Below are 18,630 nucleotides of genomic sequence, written 5' to 3' on the forward strand. Positions count from 1 at the left end.
TGGATCAGGTTAGTTGTCACCACAGGATCCACACCATGAGTTGTTCTCAGGACTGAGAAATGCCCCTTTCATTGTTCCAGAACCTTACGTCTCTTCAACCTGAAGTCCTTTCTCAATGCCCACACATCACGGGTGACAATGAATAGAGCATCCCCAGAAGCCTGCGTCTCCCCTCTGTGTTGCTCTTCTCGACCCTGTTCTCAAAGAACCTACATTAAGGCTTAAGCAGATTCTCAGGATGCACTGGAGCCCCACTGGTGCTGTGCAAAACCTCACGATGACATGCTGAACAAAGTCCCTAGCAAGGCCTCTGCCCAGCTCACCTGCAAGCGCCAGATCCGCTCACTTTCTTTGGAGACGTTCTCCACCGTCTCCCCCATCAGGGCAATGAGCATGTTGAGGAGGAGGACGAAGGTGAGGATGACATAGGTGATGAGGAGGAAGAGAAAGAGGATGGGGTAGGTGGAGTTCTGCTGGATGTTCAGGTCACCCAGGCCTATGGTGAGCTTGAAGAGCTCCAGCACCGCATCGCTGAAGCTGCCATAGGAACTGCAGTCCTTTTTGTCCTTGGAGCACTTCTCAATCAGTGAGGCCAGCGCTGTGGGGACAATGGGTGCTCTCAGGCAATGCTGTCTGGCCACTCAGAGAACTCTCGTGTTTGCATGTGTACACACTGCTACCTCCCTCCATCCCTTCCTCCGGCCTCTCAGTTCCCATCTCTGCTCTTCTTCCTCTCCAGTGTCAGGTTCCCCAGAAGCCTCATGAGGCTGATTTTTCTGCCTGGCCTGCAGAAAGCCCTTCCTGCCCACTGACACTAGCCTCTTCTCCCCTCCTCTATCTGCTTAGCCTTCACTCATCCACAGCCTTCTGAGGTTGCCACTTAACCTGTGTGTGACCCTGGCTCCCTGTAGACTGAGGTTCTGACTGCCTGTAGCCTGAGTGGTCTCCCCCAGCACTCTAAGATCCTGCATCCCTTGAGTTCCCTATGAACAAGATCTGGGCTTGTTTTTCTCTTCTATCCAACACACCTCAGCGATGTTTCTTTGCTGGGTGAGTGAGTGGGCAGGCTCATGTGTGAGTGAATGCATGGAGAAATAAGTCCACAGGTAGAGAGTCAAATGAATAAGCAAGGTTTGTCCCTGAAAAGGCATCAGACAGATGAGAGCAACTGTGTCAACAGTCACTGAAAAAGTAGGGGGGGGAGGGGCTCCACAAAATTGCCCTGGAGAAAAGCATGCTAAACATGCCATCTCCCTATACAGTGGTTAGAAATAAAATTGGGTTATGTCATTCCCTCTGGATTTAAAAAGGGCCTCCACATATTTGGTCCCTAGTAAACAATAAGTTCCCACAGAGATACCTGAAGCAAACTGTCAAGAGTCACAAGATGTGAAGGGCCAGAGAAATACACCTCAGTGCACTAGATTGCTCCTAGTTTTTGAAGACTACCCATCAAGTGTCTCTGAGCTCTCATTTGCCATCCACAAGAGGGGTAAGAACATCTACTGAGCATAGCTATCAGAGATTGTGATGGATATGAAAGTCTGGGGAAACCACGGGTTGAATGGATGAGAGTGACAGCCATGGGTCTATAATCCATGAGATCATAGCTGATGACTCTAGCTTGGTCAAGTTGCTGAGAAAAGGTAAAAGGTTCTTTGCAGACACTAATGTTGCAGGTACTGTGTTGCCCTGATGAAGCCACTGTGTGCTTTGTCATTCTGATATCCAAATAAGGTCCTTAACAAGCATGGGAATTACTGTTAGTTGTGAAGCAATTACCTACTCCAAATCCAAGTAAGAACAGGATGTAAACAAACAAGAACTTGAGGACATCATGCAAAATGACCTGTAAAGAAATGGACATGATTCAAGTGTGAGGTGTGCGCACATGGTTGCTGTGCACCCGTCTCTCTGCTTCCTGCCATTCTCTCTCCCCTCTTCATCCCTTCTAATGGTCCCAGGCTCCTCTGAGGGCCCTGACTCTACAAGGAAGCCATCTTTCCTGCTTTGTCCCCAAGACCTCTCTTCCTTCCACCTCACCTCCCAGCACACAGTCTCTGATTCACCCTGTGCCTTTCTCTATGGAGTCTCACATCTGGGCAGAGCCAGCACATACCAACTTCTCAGAACTGACAGTTGAATTTGCATGAATGTCGTGACCATATCCACTATGAAAAACTAAATCAAACATTCAGTTATAAGATAAATAGGTTCTGGGGCTCTCATAAAAAATATCAGATTGTGCAGTTAAAGTGTCCCCAAAGCATGGGTCTACAATTTTCTAACACACATGGTAACTGTATTAGCTACATTGAAGTTGGTGATCAATTCACAGTATATAGCTATACCCAGTCCTACATTTTAGATGTATACAGATTTTCAATTGTAGTTCAATAAAAATTTTTTTAAATAATTTTATCACAAAAATATCCAATCATTAAGTCAAGCATAATGGAACAGGCTTATAGCCCAAGAAGGCTAAGGCATGAGGAGCATGAGCTGCTAAACCAGCCTGGGCTCGATTTTAAGAAACTGTCTCAAGATGAAAATTTTAGTCACATCCATTTGTAATTAAGCTACATTTTTAAGATAATAAATATTCAACATTGAGTGTTATCTGGCTATATCTATTATAACCAGATACTGGAAGGACTATACAATAAAGTGCAACTGCACATCTCTTCCCAGATGTGTTAAGTGGCATAATGTCAGCAGCTGCAAATCCAGGAACGTTTATGCCATGAAAACCAGCAATGCTACGAACATGTAAATCCTACCAACAAAATGCTCCTTGTTTTATTGATGTCTACATCTAGATTCAAGACAGTGACCCAGAAAATGTTAAGACAGATTAAACTTTAAAACGTGGACTGTCTGAAACTCACAACTGGTCAGAGTGCAGAGAAAAAGTATCTGTGGAGGTTCGGCCATAAATGGAAGGGAGGACTACATTATATCCCTTCCCTCACAAGACTCAGTGACCACTGTGGGATTAAGGGCAAAAAGATTGTAAGAACCAAAGGTCGGGGAAGATTAGATGAAAACATCATCTTCTAGACATGCCAGGCCACTGTACCAAAGAACTGCAACTGTTGCCTGTAGAAGGCCTGCATGGGATCAAGCCAACCATGATAATTGATGGCTTCTCGGGGAGGAAGCCCCCTCTTAAAGTTTTTCTTTAAGAGTTGGACCTTGGTAAGTTGACCACATTACAGTGGATGACACCACACACATGAACAACACAAATTGGAATCATTAAGCACGCACATGTGTGTATGGTTTTATATATACATATTATATACGTGTGTGTGTGTGTGTGTGTGTGTGTGTGTGTGTGTATGTTTAAGAAAGGAGAACATGATGTTAACAGGGTTGGGTGAGGAAGGAGTGGATCCAGGAGAAGATAGGCTAAGAAGCCAGGTAAATATGATCAAAATACTTGGTATGCATGTGTGAAATTTTCAAAAATTTAATTAAAATATTGTATTTTTAAGGTATAGGCTCTTTCGTGAATAGCACAGGTATGTTAATGATCCTCCTGTGCTTGATACCAGTTACCCAGTTTAGTAAAGCAGTTGCTCTCAGCTTAACTGACAACACCCAGACTATCTCACGTTGCTGCTTACAAAGTAAACCGTCAACCAGCCAGAAAGGAGCAGCTCTCATTGGTCAACTGCACCCACAGGCTGGTGGCAGATACAACCCCATTTCAGAAAGCAACAAAGTACCACTCATCTCATCCTTCGTAGTGTAAAAATGTATGACAAATGTATGTATGTATGTATGTACGTATGTATGTATGTATGTATGTATGCATGTATGTATGTATGTATGTATGTATGCATGCATGTATGTATGCATGCAATGTGTATATACACTTGCCTGTTATATGTACAGGCATGGACACACACATCCAAAGAGCAGTTGTTAGATATCCTCCAGAACACCACTGCTCAAGGGTCAGAATATTTCCCTCACAAAGTGTGTCTCTTACCAATGCCCAACCAGCCCAGTTGTTTTAAAGTCTGACCAAAATCAAATGATGACTGTGGCATTTTGGAGAGTGCTGGGCTACTGATTACTGCTCCAGATCTTAGTTTCCACATCCGAAGAGTGGACAGCCCACCCTCAAAGGGTGCTCTGCCTGCACAGTTCCCGGCATACCTTCTGGATCATGACGCTGTACATGCCCATAGACTGGAAGCCTCTTGTGTAGTAGAGCATGTTCGCCCAGCCCAGGGCCATGGCCAGCACGAGGCAGGCGAGGTATTCTTTGTAGGCAAACAAGTACAAGAATACAGACAGTATAACAAGTACAGCTTGGACAAAACTGTTCAGGAGACACAGGAGACAAGGACCTTACTTAGCAGCAGCAGAAACATTCAACCCCCAAACCTTATCCCCCGAAAAGGTCACCATGGTAGCTGATGCTGACAAGATATGCAAGGCTTCCTGGCATTATTCAGCTGGGTGTGGACTACATCACTAGATGCAAGGCAGAGCCAGTGTGGGCTGCCACCAGACTCTGCCATATAGCCCATAAGGCCAGATGGCTTGGAAATCACCTATATGGTTACAGTTCCCACACAGATGTGGGAAACACTAGGGTAGATCAGTGATTTAGTAAAAAGCATGTTTTCAAAAAATTACAAAAGTTTCCAACATTCATACTCAAAAACTAATTGTAATTTTAAAGTCTCCCAAAGTCTACTGTCTTACCATTTTAAGGTGTGATATAGAGCTGAGCAGTGGTGGTGCACGCCTTTAATCCCAGCACTTGGGAGGCAGAGGCAGGCAGATTTCTGAGTTTGAGGCCAGCCTGGTCTACAAAGTGAGTTCCAGGACAGCCAGGGCTACACAGAGAAACCCTGTCTCAAAAAACCAAAAAAAAAAGGGGGGGGTGGGGGATATATACTAATCAAATGACAGTTAACAACCTTCTGCTTATAAAAAGTACCCAGAGTGGTCAAACTCGAAGAACAAAAAATGGAAAGGAGGTTACCAGAGGAGAAGGCAGTTGGGGGTTATGATTTACTCAGTAAAGGGATTCAGTTTTACAAGAAGAAAAGTACCCTGGAGGCTGGGTGCACAGCTGTGTGGTGCACAGCTTTGAGCTATGCTTGAAAGTGGTTAAGATGGTGGTTTCAGGGGCACTGAGATGACTCAAGTGGTAAAGGTGTTTCCTGCCAAGCTGGCAGCCCAAGTTTGGTTCCTGAAATTCACACAGTAGAAAAGGAGAACCAGCTCTTACATGGTGTCCTCTGACTTTCATATACACGCTATGACATGTGTCTCCCACCCCTCTACACACGCACACATGTGCACATGCACGCACATGCATACACATACACACACACACACATACACCTTTAAAATTATTTTAAAGATGGTAGTTTTTGTGTGGCATGTCATTGTGGAAGAAATGACAGGACAATTGCAAGATCCAGAGGCTGGGGAGGCCCGCTGTAGAGCAGTGTTTTCTGAGTGTGGCAAGGCTGTCCTATATAGGTCCTGCAAACGATCAAAATTCTAGGGAGTAGGAGAGGGGCCCACGAAGCCCCACCCACAGCTGGGGAGCTATTGGCAACTGATGGCTCCTGGGGAAAGGAAAGTGTTTTCTTTGGCGATGTAGCCCCTGGCGGATTGTCTACATAGCGAGCTCTGAGCCAGCTACATAGTGAGAGCCTGTCTCCAAAAAAATAAATAAATCTAGTACACAAAAATGGGAAGAAGCAGTAGAGGAGTTTGCAAAGTGTTAGAAGGGTGAGAGTAAAAGTTGGGTTTGATAAAAATGTTCTATACACATGTATAAAATTTTTTCCAAATAATAAATAATAGCATGTAACAAACATGCATGATGAAAGCATCCTCCTAAACAGGGCTCACACTTCCAGTTTTGCAGACTTCTAGTCAAAAATACTCTTGTGTTTCTAATGTCAGACAGTGAAACTTGCTCTTTCCCTCCGGTGAAGAACAGAGGCCTGATGGGGAGCCAACTGGGGACTCAGGTGGGAAAGGACTACTCTACCTTCCTCTACCCTAACAAAGTGGAAGCACAAGAGCAGACATCACCCTAAGAGCAGAGCTGTGTGAACATATCTCCTCGGGAACTAGCACCCTTTCTCAACAATGACAGGCACACATGTGGCCTGCATCCTGGGGCAGAGTCCATCTGGCCTGTCCACCTGCTTACCTGTCCCTGGGAGCTGAAGAACTCAGTTCACACCACTTGAGAGCAGGTACACACTTTATAAAACTCCTAGGTGGGAGCTGGAGATGGCCCAGCTGCCATAATGCTTCCTACACAAGTATGAGGACCCGAGTTCAAATCCCTAGCACCCACATAAAAAAATGAGGTGTGGCAGTGAATGCCCACCATCCCAGCCATGAGGAGACAGGAGTGGGAGGGTCCCTGAGGTTTGTTGGCTTATTGACTCGCCAATGTAGCCAATCAGGGAACTCCAGATTCAGTGAAAGACCGTGTCTTTAAAAGTAAAGGGTTACAAAAAATGAGGTGGGAAATGATTGAAGAAGATTGAAGAAGATGCTCAACTTCAAACTCAGGCCTACATTCATAATACATGCACTCCTATACATGTGCAGGTATATGAGAGAGAGAGAGAGAGAGAGAGAGAGAGAGAGAGAGAGAGAGAGAGAGCAGCCTCCTATATATTCAAAAAAAGACTATTAATGGTATGCCACCATTGCAAAACCCTCATTCTTCATCCTTAGTCATGGCCTCCGACGTTACCACAGAGTCAACTGAGTCTGCCTCTGCCCATTAAGCCAGGGTTCCCAGGAGCTGTTGGTGTCAGCTGCACATGACTTCATGCAGAGAGGCTGCTAAGCTAGGCTTTCTCACTAGGAAACAAGGCCACCAGCACAGCAGCAGCTGGGGCTCTGATATCACTGAGCACTCATCATGGTGTGTGACTCTCTATAGATGAGACTGATTTCTCAGGTGTCTTCTAGTCCTGACCAACTGAGGTCTCAGATGACAACCCTGGGGTGTCACGGGTGCTAGAAGGGTCTTCCCTGAGACACTGCTGTCTACAAACACCAACAAGATGGCCAAGCCTCTGCTTCTCTGGGGTGCCTGCCATTTGGGGCTCTGAGAGATGGAGTCAGCCTTCCCCTGCCATCAGGACAGCCTCTGTCCTAAGTGTTTCGGATCCCCTTTACAGGCATTCAAATGCACTTCTAGGTAGAGGAGACAGAGGGGACCTCTGGACCATAGTGATAGCAGGATGCTCTGACATGATGGCACGGTTGGGTGCTACTCCATAGAACCTTCAGCCTTCTCTGTCAACTATGACCAAAGGGACAGGCCTACTTACAAGACAAAGTGAAACCAGGCGTCTGACAGGATGGACTGAAGATCGGAGGGTCTCAGCAGGAAAATGGCGATGCCCTGGGATCAACGGAAAAGAGAAGCTAGACCCTCTTTCTGCCTTCCACCCAGGGGTCTGGGAAGTACTGCTTCAGTGGGGATTCATTCAGGCAGGGCTGTGTGTGACAGCTCAGAGTCCAAGGGTGGGGCGTGGAAGCTGACCTGTGCCCAGAGGGCATCACTGCCGCCTCAGTGAGGGTAGAGCTCCCACAGGCTTCTCACTCCCATCCTCAGCCCAGAAACTGCAAAGCCACAGTCACTGTAGCTGCCCATGAACCATGGCCTAATTTTCCAGCCTCTGAGCTTTTGTGTCTGCTGCTTATCATGGCCTCCCTACTGATGAGGCTTCTGCCCCTCCTCCCACGCCCAGATAAGTCGTCTACCTTCTTCTAAACACCATTCTAATCCACCTTACAGTCTAGATGTTTGTGACTGTTAGCTCCCTTATCAAACTGATCTGAAGAACTCCCCCCTCCATCCCTGTCACACACACACACCTTTTGTATACAGAAGGCTCAAAATCTACAGGCTGATTCACTGGGTGGTTAAATGGGTTAAGTGGGTAGATACATGAATGGGTGAAAGGGTGAATGGATAGATGGATGGGGAAAAGGCTGAATAAAAAACAGAAGTATGGTGCCTAGGTTATGTAGGGTTTAGAATGGATGAATGAGTGATTGGGTAGATGGTAAGAGGCAGGTGACAAGATGGTAGAATGGGGAAGGAAGAATGGTAGGCCCAGAGTGGCATGAAGGATAGATACATGGTGGACAACTTGACAGATGAGTGGAGGAGGGGGTGGAGCAGATACAACAGGCCTGACTTACTCATTGTTCTCTGTACAGTAACTTAGGAACCTAAGGCCTAAAAAGAAAACATTTTCCTGAAGCCCCTACAGTAGAGGCTCTGCAGGCAGGAGTGCTCCCACCCTGCTGGCTTCAAGGGGTTTTCTAGAAGGACACAGAGACGTACTCACTTCTTTCACAGAGATGCACATGGCCCAGATGAGGACAAACATCCTCCCTAGGAGCTGAAGCCAACTCATTTTGTGTGTCAGGGCCAAGGGGTGTGGGAGATCCTGGGAAGGAAGGGAAGAAGGGATGAGGGTGAGGAGTAGAGAGGGGAGGGAGCACCGGTGCTGGAGGACCCAAGCTGTATATGCATGCTGGACCCTCAAGATGGACCAGGGGCCACTGTGGAACCTCATCTTCTAGCCCAGCCTACCCCACCCTCAGTGGGAACCCAGAACTTTACAGTAAGGACAATGCACTATGTGCTAACAACCCCACAGCCTAACTTCATGGTCCTTTTCAACCACATCCACTACCAGACACTCAAAGGGGCCTCCTCACAGTTCAGTGAAGCCTAGACTCTGCACCCCCACTAACAGGTAGGAAACTGAGGCCCAAAGAAGTAGGGAAGCTTAGCTAAGTAACCTCTCCTCCACCCACTTTCTGTAGGCCTCACAACAGTGTAGTCTAGGCCCATGTAGAAAGCCTGGGAAGGGTCTGGGGTTCCTTAATCCCCAACTCTCTCCTAATAAAACCTGCTCATCTGTGTACCTACAGTTTGGCTAACCATTCTATTCGCCAGGAACTTTGGATAATAATTGGATGAAAATCCTTTATATCTGGGCCTCAGTTTCCCCTTCTCTACATGGGGCAGTTCCAAGATCTTTCACCTCAGGCCTTCCCCTCACCACCCCATCCCCGGGACCCCCATACCTCATCTTCCCGAGGACGGTAGTAAGAGACAAGAGTCAGGGTGATGTTGTAGAAGAAATAGAAGCAGAAGGACAAGAAGAACATGTACTTGGCAAATTTCTTCCATTTCGTGTGCAGCAGCGTATGCAGAGGCTCCAGGGTCAGCATCTCATGTCGGTTCTAGGGAGAGAGGAGCACCCCATGGGATTAGGCAGGCAGGGAAGGACCTTTTTTTTTTTTTCAAAGCTGTAGACTCTTTTCATTGTTATTTTGTTTTGATTGGATACTTTTTTATTTACATTTCAAATGTTTTTCCCTTTCCAGGTCTCCTCTTCTGAAACTCCCTACCCCATCCCCCATCCCCAAACCTCCATCCCCCTGCCTCTGTAAGGTTGCTTCCCTACCCACCTACTCCTGTCTTCCCACTCTGGCATTCCCCTACACTGGGGCATTGAACACCCTCAGGTCCAAGTGCCTCTCCTCCCACTGATGTCCAACAAGGCCATCCTCTGCCACATATGTAGCCAGCACCATGGGTCACTCCATGTGTATTCTTTGGTTGGTGGTCCAGTCCCTGGGAGCTCCAGGGGGTCTGGCCTGTTGACACTGTTGCTCCCTCCATGGGGCTGCAAACCCCCTCAGCTCCTTCAGTCTGAGAAGGACCATTTTCAAAAGGCCCATCAGGAACCCAGAGGCAGTGGGGCCGGGGGCAGAAGGCTCCAGTTATCAGGAGCAATGGACTGGTTTGATGGAAATGCTGGAAGGGTAACTCCCAGCTCCCAGGTCTCCTTTTTGGGGCAGTCAAAGAAACAGGGGCCTGGGGTTTACCCAGCAGAAAGAGTACTGATGCATAGCAAGGAATTGGGACTAGGACTAGAAAGGGGTTCCAGTATCCCTGCAACTTTAGGACATCTCCTGAGCCTTTCTTGGCTCTCCTCTTTATCACAACCTTTACCCACCCCGCTAAACAGTTTACTGTGAGGGTCCAGGGAGCCTCTGGGGAGTAGGATGGAGACCTGGCCCACTCACTGCCTCACTCCCCGAAAGAGCTGAAAACTGTCTGAACTGATCCTCGGTCTTCACCTTCGGCTTCATTGGCTTTCCCCTCTTCCACCTCCTCCTGGAATGGTCCTGATTGCTCAAGAGAGTGAGCACTGTCTGACCTCAGGTGTACTCAAGTTTAGAAGAACAAAGGACTCTAAGGCAGGCCATGATGAGTTAGGGTGTGCAAGATCAATACCACACACCTCTTCAATGCCTCCAAATTCCTTGGGATTCTGAAGACAGCCCCTTACCCTTAGCTCTATCATTCACTGTTAGCCAGAAACAAAAGAGCTAGCCTGTATCTGGACCCTGCCCTCTATGCCAGACACCATCACTAAGACAAATCACCAATACGGGACTTAGGGGACTAGCACGGCTGTTTCCACGGTCCTCAAGCTCTGGCCTGAGGTCTAGCCCTCACTCAGTTCCTGCCAGCCTGCCTGGGAGACCCACATCAATGTTGGTGTTGTAGACGATGATTTCCAGCACAGAGTTATCCGTCGTGGTGTCTACATTAGTGAGGTCATAGAGTGAGGATGACACAGGCCCATACGCCCAGTCTGTGAACTTCCTGGACAGGCTCCGGAGAGGCTTCTCCTTGATCTCGCGGCTGAGGATGTACTTCAGGATCTGGGAACAAGAAGAGAGGTAACCGGGCTTGGAGACAACAGGCCTGGACCCACCAGAGGCAGGTCAACCTAGAATATGTTCCCACCCCAAAGGGTTATGAGTGCCACCTCTGCCTGCAGCCGTGACCCTGGGTTCCAGCTATATCTGTAAAAATGGGGGTGAAGTTCACAGTTCTTGCCTTCTCACAGATATGAGAGCCCTTTAGCATGCTGCAGAGAGCCAAACCATCAGCTAGTGGGCCCCAAAACCAGCTGAGATCCAGTTCAGTAATGGATCCAAGAATTGACCATTTTTAAAAGTGATTGTCATGAGGCTTGGACTTGAAGCTCTCTGTTTCTCCGCTCCTCCATTCCACCCTCAGTCTAGACTTTACAGCCAGGCTGGTCACTCTGGCTGAACAAGCTGTGACATCAGGTACCAGCCTTTGCAAAGAGGACCATGAAGCCCACTCTTGTAAGTCAGTGGACCTCAAACTCTGCTGTATGTTAGGGTCCCTGGGGGATTTCAAAACATAAACAACCAACTACTAAATCTCCAGATGCCGGAAGAAGCGTGGGAAGTGTTTCATGAAGCTCTCTGTAAGAGTCCCCTGTACAGGAGAGCCACTGCCCTCCATCTTTCCACTTCCTGAAAGCTAACTCATCAATCACCCGAGGCTTGGAGTACAGCATCCAGGAGCATGAACCCAAAACCCAACAGGAGAGATCTGTTGGGAGGACAGCATCAGTGTGTGACTCTCACACAACCCCACTGTATCTCCCACCACAGCCCAGGCAGACAGCTCCTGCATCCCAGTGAGTAAGAGCCCCAAGGGCAGACCTGTCACTTGGGCATGGCTGAGTTCTCTACTCCCAGCATGGCAGCTACCTTGGGTGACATCCAGGAAAATTTTCTACAAGACACTGAATAAAGGAGAGGACTCGGGAACCTCCCTGGGTGGGTACCTTCCTTAGAGAAACCTTGACAAGATTACTTTTCCCTAAGGCATAAGGGGTCCCAGGGCCATGCCTCCTGTAAAGTGAATCTTGCCTGGGCTGGGATGGCAAGGAGCACAAATGAGAGAGTGGCATGCAGGAAAAGACTCATGGAAGAAACTAGACCCACAAATACCCTCTGACTCTCCTCAGAACTCCTACAAGCTATGACCCTGGGTGGCAGGAGAGGGGGGTCAGACACACAATTCTCCCTTTGTTAAAGCTGTTCTTCATCCCTCCCCACCCCCACCCTCTACAAGGGAATAAAAAGGTCCCTTGTGGGCTCCAGGCCTGGCCTGACCTCAGGGCAGCTGACTAGGAGAGGTACAAGGATACACAGCTGGAATTGCTCAATAGATGCCAACTATCCAGTGTCCTTCCACAGTCTCCCAGAAGCCACACTCCCCTCCCAAGATCCATTTCCTGATAAGAAATCTGATATCAGCCAGACCACAGCTCCAGCCACAGAGAAACACATCAGCCTGTCCCAGCCTAGGTCTTCCCAAGGTGCTCAGATCAGCCTGGAGTTCTTTGACCACATCACACAGGCAAAGGGGCCCATATAGCCACACTGTGCTGGAGAAGAAGCCTGACCAACAGACTAAGATCCTCCTATTTGCCAGGGAGAAGAAGCCCATTGGCTGTGGACCCAGAGCAGCCATTCTGGAACCACTGCCCCCCCCCACCACCACCACCAAAAGAAGAAGCAAGCCTGAAGGACAGACACACATCCTGTGGTTGAGAGTCACCACTCAGGAATGCTCAACCACAAAGCACCTGAGATATTGCATCACCTTGGCCTCAGGGATTTCCCAGTCTGGCCCCACCTAGGAAGTCTCAGGAAGAGAACATGAACTCAGGGGTGCAGGATTGATGTCTTGGGGTGGCCCATGTGCTGGATTTCACTGAGCCACCACTGCACTTCCAGACCTAAGCTGCAGCCTTCCCAGAGTTGAGGCTGGAGCCTCCACACACACACACACACACACACACACACACACCCCGTGATCTCCTCAGACGTGCACCATGCTTCCCCAGTCCCCACACCTGCTGCAGGGCCCCACCTCAGCCTTGCCCATCTTGGCAGCCAGCTGCAGTGGCGTGAGCCCATCGTTGTTGCGCATGGTCTCCAGCTCCCAGTTGCCACTCCTCAGCAGGATCATGTCATACATGCGCTTAACAAAGTCATTCTGGGTCTTGAAGTCCTCAGCCACCGTCACCAGCGCGTGCAGGATGTTGTTTCCCCGGGAGTCCTGGGAAGCGATGTTTGTCTGCTCATTCTCCATCAGCAGCTGCACAATCTCAGGCTGGTTGGTACACGCTGCCAAAGCCAGGGGTGTCTCGCCTGGGGGAGGGGAGTGACTGAGCTCAGTCCTCTCATAGGCCAAAAGCAATATCCTCCAGGCCGCAGTCCCAGAGGCCCAGATGCTGGCCATCACAGCAGCACTGACCCCTGAGGCTCCCTGACCACCTCCCCTTTGCTCAGTGAAGACTGAAGTGGGTTTATACGATAGCCACCTGTGCTCCCTGCTTCCCATTGACTTTCCAACGCTCTGCTCAGCGGAGGAGCAGAACATCTCCTCTAGGTCCCCCACTTACCCAGAATGAGAACTCTAATTCCAGCACCCTGCACAAAGCCCTCTCTGTTTTGAGCTCCTCTCATCCTCTCACCCATGCTCACACCTCTTTTGTCACAATGGCCTCCTTACTCCAACAAGAGACATTCTCTAAGCTCAGGGCCTTTGCATACACTGCTATGCTTCCTGCAGCTGCTCTGCACTGACCATTCCCAGTCTTCACTCAGATTCCACCTTCTTGGTGACTCACTCTTGATGCCCTATTTAGATTTAGAAACCCTTCCACCCACCCAGACAAAACTCTGGGTTCTTCTTCCTCTTTTTACTCCCACCTGTGCCCTCTCTTTATTCCACCCAGCAAATGTTTCCCAACACTGGCTGTAATTAGGTCCTAGGCTGGGCAATGAGGACACAAGACTGACCGAGCAAGAAGCTGTCCTCAAAGATGCCCAGACTCATCTGGCCCTGCTGACTAAAAACCCAAAGGTGGGGAAGATGGCTCAGTGGGTAAGACTGCTTGCTGTACAAGCATGAGGAGCTGAGTTCAAATCCCCAGCACCCATGTAGAGAGCTGGGCATGGTTGTCACAGGTCCAGAGACAAAGTCTCTGAGGCTTACTGGCCACCCCACCTAGTTCCACCACATTTTGACTCAAGGGAAAAGGATGAAAAGTAATACAGGGAACACCAGATGTCCCCTCTGTCCTCTGTGCTCACATTCACATACACCTCACATATAAACCGTACATACACAAGAGAGACAGAGAGACACAGAGCAGTGACAGTCAGGCCCAGTGGGGCTTCCTACCACCCATCCTGACTGTGATGGTGGTGGCATAAAAGTAACAAAACTATACATTAAAATGGATGGATTTCACTATACCTAAAGTACATATTTTTTTTAACCCAAAGAATTTGTAAAGGCAATGTAAACATTGTCAGAAGAGGGGGAAAGACGTTTGTGTAAATTCTAACCTCCCACCAAAACATACACACATACATGTACATGAACACATACACACGTACATGCAGAGAGAGAGAGAGATGAAACAGTAAATAAACCAGGTTTGAAGGAAGGACATTACAGAGTATGTCCTTTTGTTTGACCACAAAGTTCTGAGGGTTCTGGAACCTCAAGCTTACACAAAAGTTCCCCCTGTAAGGACATCTTTCTAACACACACAACAAAACTGCTTTTGGATTTCTGAGCTGTCAGGGATTCTCTCCCTTCACTCTGCCAGTCTGTCCAGATGTCACCCATCTCTGTCTTACTACTCAGGAACAGGTCACTTTCCTTCTCAGCCCAATCTCTTCACCTGTATAATGGGGCTGTACGTACACACACACACACACACACACACACACACACACACACACATCTTTATTCTCTCTGCAGGTGTGAGCCCTACTGCCACCAGGTAGTACTGTCAAGACAGGCTCTTCCACCTCCGCAGACTTAGCACCAACCCAGTTGTAATGCACATGCACGGACTCTGTGTTGCAGCACCCCTGTGTGGTAGGGCTGGTCGCAGCAGAGCACAGGACAGAAAGCCCCTCCTCCTCTCTCCCCCATCTTCCGCTCTTGCGGCATCACCTACCAAAATAGAAGCCTTCATGCTGGTATTTGGGGTTGAAGAAGACCCCCTTGGCGTGAGCATTGACGTCAGCACCCGCTGCTATAAGCACTGCTGTGATGTCTCCCTGGCGCCGCTCGATGGCGATGTTCAGCGCTGTCTGCCCTGCAAATAGCCCGCATGGGTGCTCAAGGACCTGGAACAACCTAAAGCTGATCTTGGAGTCCCTTGACTCCAGGTGGCAGTAGCTGACTGAAAATACTAAGGGTGTAGATACCATGTATGGGGATACCCTGTTGACACCAGTTGAATTCTGGGAAAGCAGGAATGAGCTGCACCCCACAACAAAGAAAACCAGAGCAGGGGTGCCCATGACCTTCTGCAAAAGCAACAGCAAGGGCTTGGTAAAGAGGCTAGGGAAGGCTGAAAAGGAGGATGTGTGGCCAGGACAGAAAAGCCTTACTATAGGGACAAATAAGGTAAGTACATTAACTCTATCAAAAACGTGTTCAACCTCTCCATGGGGGAAATCGACCATGAGCAACAAACTCCAAACTTGCCCTCAAAAGGATTTCACTAGGCAGGTCTATTGGCCCAGTTATTCAGCAGACAGGGGCAGGAAGATCAAGACTATCTGGGCTGTGAAGTGAGTTCAAGGCCAACCTGAGCAACTTAGTGAGACTGTAGCTCAAATGTTTTTAAGAAGAGGTGGGGATATAGCTCCATGGTCCAAGCACTTCCCAGTACCGCCACCCCAAAATTGAAGGGATCTTGTGCCAGCAGTGGCGAGACCATAGGATCCTGAACTATAAACAAAAAGAAAGAAAAGCACAGAAGGTCAGAGGAGGGGGTGGGGAGAGGTGGGACAAGTAAGCCTCAGACACTGGTCTGAACCTCCGCAGGACTGGTGTCCTCTCTCAAGTGACAGGCTGTGTACTGGCTATTTTTGTGTCAACTTGACACAGCTGGAGTTATCACAGAGAAAGGAGCTTCAGTTGAGGAAATGCCTCCATGAGATCCAACTGTAAGGCATTTTCTCAATTAGTGATCAAGGGGGAAAGGCCCCTTGTGGGTGGGACCATCCCTGGACTGATAGTCTTGGGTTCTATAAGAGAGTAGGCTGAGCAAGCCAGGGGAGGCAAGCCAGTAAAGAACATCCCTCCATGGCCTCTGCATCAGCTCCTGCTCCCTGACCTGTTTGAGTTCCAGTCCTGACTTCCTTTGGTGATGAACAGCAGCATGGAAGTGTAAGCCGAATAAACCCTTTCCTCCCCAACTTACTTCTTGGTCATGATGTTTGTGCAGGAATAGAAACCCTGACTAAGACAAATTGGTACCAGCAGAGTGGGGTATTCCTGTGACAACCTGACCATGTTTTAGGGAGGACTGTGGAAGGACTTTGGAACTTTGGGCTTGAAGATACATTCCTTGTTAAGAGCTCTGTCAGATGTTGTGTAGGAGCTTGGAAGATAATGTTGAGAACAGTGCAGAAGATGGAGGTCTGGTTTGTGAAATTTCAGAGGGAAAATTAAAGACTCTCTTCAGGGACATTGCTGTTTTTATTGTGAAGATTTTGTAGTTCTGGTTAGCTGGGGCTGAAGAATCAGCTGTGATTAACAAGATACCAGAACTACTAAAGCAAAAACTTTGCATTACTGGAATTATTGATGCTGGTTAGCTGGAGCTAAGAAATTAGCGGTGATTAAGAAGAGACCAGCATCATTGAGGTGACATCTTCTGGGAAGTGTTTTCTGAAAGCACAAGGAGGCTGTGTTCCAGAGATAGGCAAGGTTGTACTCCTTCTGCAGTGGGACTTGGTAATGTGTAAGGGTTACCCAGGTGGTACTGGTTTTGAAGGCATGAAGGGGTCACACAGAGCAGCTGAGGCTCGGCACTGTGAGAGGCCATGGAAGGCCATTGGTGAAGGTGCAGCCTCAGTTGCAATTGACGACCCAGGACTGAAGGGGTCATGCAGTGTTTTGGAGATGCCAGTACCACGAGATGACCACCAAGAGCAGCAGCAGCAGTGGAGTACAGGCATCTGGAGCCCAGAGGAAGACGTGTGTGCTACAAAGGGCATGGCTGGAGAAGTGACCCAAGCCCTTGGAGGAGCCCAGAAGATCGTGAGTTGGATCCCAGACGTTGGACGGTTGGAGATTGATTTTTGCTTTGATTGTGACTGTGCCCTGATATTTTCCCTCTTGAAGGAAGAAACTGTTTTAGTGGAGCCCACAGTTAAGAGACTTTTAATTGTAAAAAGACTTTGGATTTTAAAAGAGATGGATATTTTAAAGAGATTGAAATTTTAAGAATATGTAAAGACTGTGGGACTTTTAATGTTATTTAGATCTTGGGGATGAATAAGAATGTAAGGGTTGAGGCTTACTAGTGATGTGTTTGTGTGTCAAGTTGACAAGGGGTCAATTGTACTGGCTATTTTTGTGTCAACTTGACACAGCTGAGTTATCACAGAGAAAGGAGCTTCAGTTGAGGAAATGCCTCCATGAGATCCAACTGTAAGGCATTTTCTCAATTAGTGATCAAGGGGGAAAGGCCCCTGGTGGGTGGTGCCATCTCTGGGCTGGCAGTCTTGGGTTCTATAAGAGAATAGGCTGAGCAAGCCAGGGGAGGCAAGCCAGTAAAGAACATCCCTCCATGGCCTCTGTATCAGCTCCTGCTCCCTGACCTGTCTGAGTTCCAGTCCTGACTTCCTTTGGTGATGAACAGCAGCATGGAAGTGTAAGCCGAATAAACCCTTTCCTCCCCAACTTGCTTCTTGGTCATGATGTTTGTGTAGGAATAGAAACCCTGACTAAGACAGGCTGAGAACAGGATGTGGCTCACTTTCACTCTTTGTGCAGCCATCAGTCACAGCAATTCCTCCCTGAGGTTCCCGCCCCTCCTCCATAGTGCCATGACTTTCCCTTGTGAAAGTCTGTAGAGTTCAAATAATAAGTCAAGATTGCTTTCCCCATGAGGAGGGCTAAAGACCCCTATCTGAGCCCCTCCCCCTCCCAGAAAAGTTGAGGTGTTTACACCTCCTGGCATGTCAGCAAGACAGCTGATCATGAGCTGATCACTCCTGCTAACTGTGACAAGCTGTTTACTGACTCCAGAGACTCAGGGCATAGCCCGTTAACAGTTCATAGTGTGTTTCCTGGTCAGGGAAACAAGGCATTAAATTATATTCCCTGGCTCCACAAAACCAGACTGAAATGGGACCGCTTCTATCATTCATGACTGCAGGGCTGACTGCTGGCTTTGCTGGCCCCCTACCTAGCTCTCCAGCCTCATCTCCAGGCTTCTCCTTCCTTCTTTGTTCGCTTCTTTGTTTTGTGGTTCTTGAGAATCTAACAGTGTCTTGCACATGCTAGGGAAGCTCTCCCCAATTGAATAACATCCCCAGGTCGTGCCATCTTCCTAGTGTCAAATCCACCAAGCCCTGGCCCATCTTGGGGCTCTGACCCTGACCCTGCTCTGAATCCTTCCCATCAGGTAAGCTTTGGTCAAGCCCACCACTGTACAGTTGCTCACTCCAGTCACTTTCTGTCACATTACATCATCTTTACTTCTGTTCCTGGCACATTCCATATAGAGTCGCCTTTTTACGAGCATCAAGGTTTCCTGACTTGTTTGCCCACGCTCAGCATTATTTACAGGGAAAAGGAAGGCTAAGATGGGTGCCTGCCACATATTTGACTTCTCCGTAGCCAAAGTGCCTCTGTGAGGCAAGATG

General features: G+C 48.4%; 1 protein-coding gene across 2 annotated transcripts in view; it reads right to left on the reverse strand.

Annotated features, from left to right (window-relative positions):
* The window catches only part of Trpv3 (transient receptor potential cation channel subfamily V member 3), a 30,277-nt gene that overhangs the window by 1,351 nt on the left and 10,296 nt on the right, over window positions 1-18,630 (reverse strand). For both annotated transcript variants that reach the window (XM_021177524.2, XM_021177525.2), the window contains exons 6-14: window positions 14,919-15,059; window positions 12,809-13,089; window positions 10,594-10,770; window positions 9,118-9,276; window positions 8,370-8,471; window positions 7,341-7,414; window positions 4,168-4,333; window positions 1,783-1,849; window positions 324-598 (exon numbers count right to left, since the gene is read on the reverse strand). In XM_021177524.2, coding sequence (XP_021033183.1) covers window positions 324-598; window positions 1,783-1,849; window positions 4,168-4,333; window positions 7,341-7,414; window positions 8,370-8,471; window positions 9,118-9,276; window positions 10,594-10,770; window positions 12,809-13,089; window positions 14,919-15,059 — 1,442 coding nt within the window. The remainder of the gene's footprint in view (window positions 1-323; window positions 599-1,782; window positions 1,850-4,167; window positions 4,334-7,340; window positions 7,415-8,369; window positions 8,472-9,117; window positions 9,277-10,593; window positions 10,771-12,808; window positions 13,090-14,918; window positions 15,060-18,630) is intronic.

This window comes from Mus caroli, unplaced genomic scaffold (assembly GCF_978045245.1).
Source record: "Mus caroli unplaced genomic scaffold, Mus_caroli_1 scaffold_13, whole genome shotgun sequence".
In the NCBI taxonomy this organism is placed as follows: domain Eukaryota; kingdom Metazoa; phylum Chordata; class Mammalia; order Rodentia; family Muridae; genus Mus; species Mus caroli.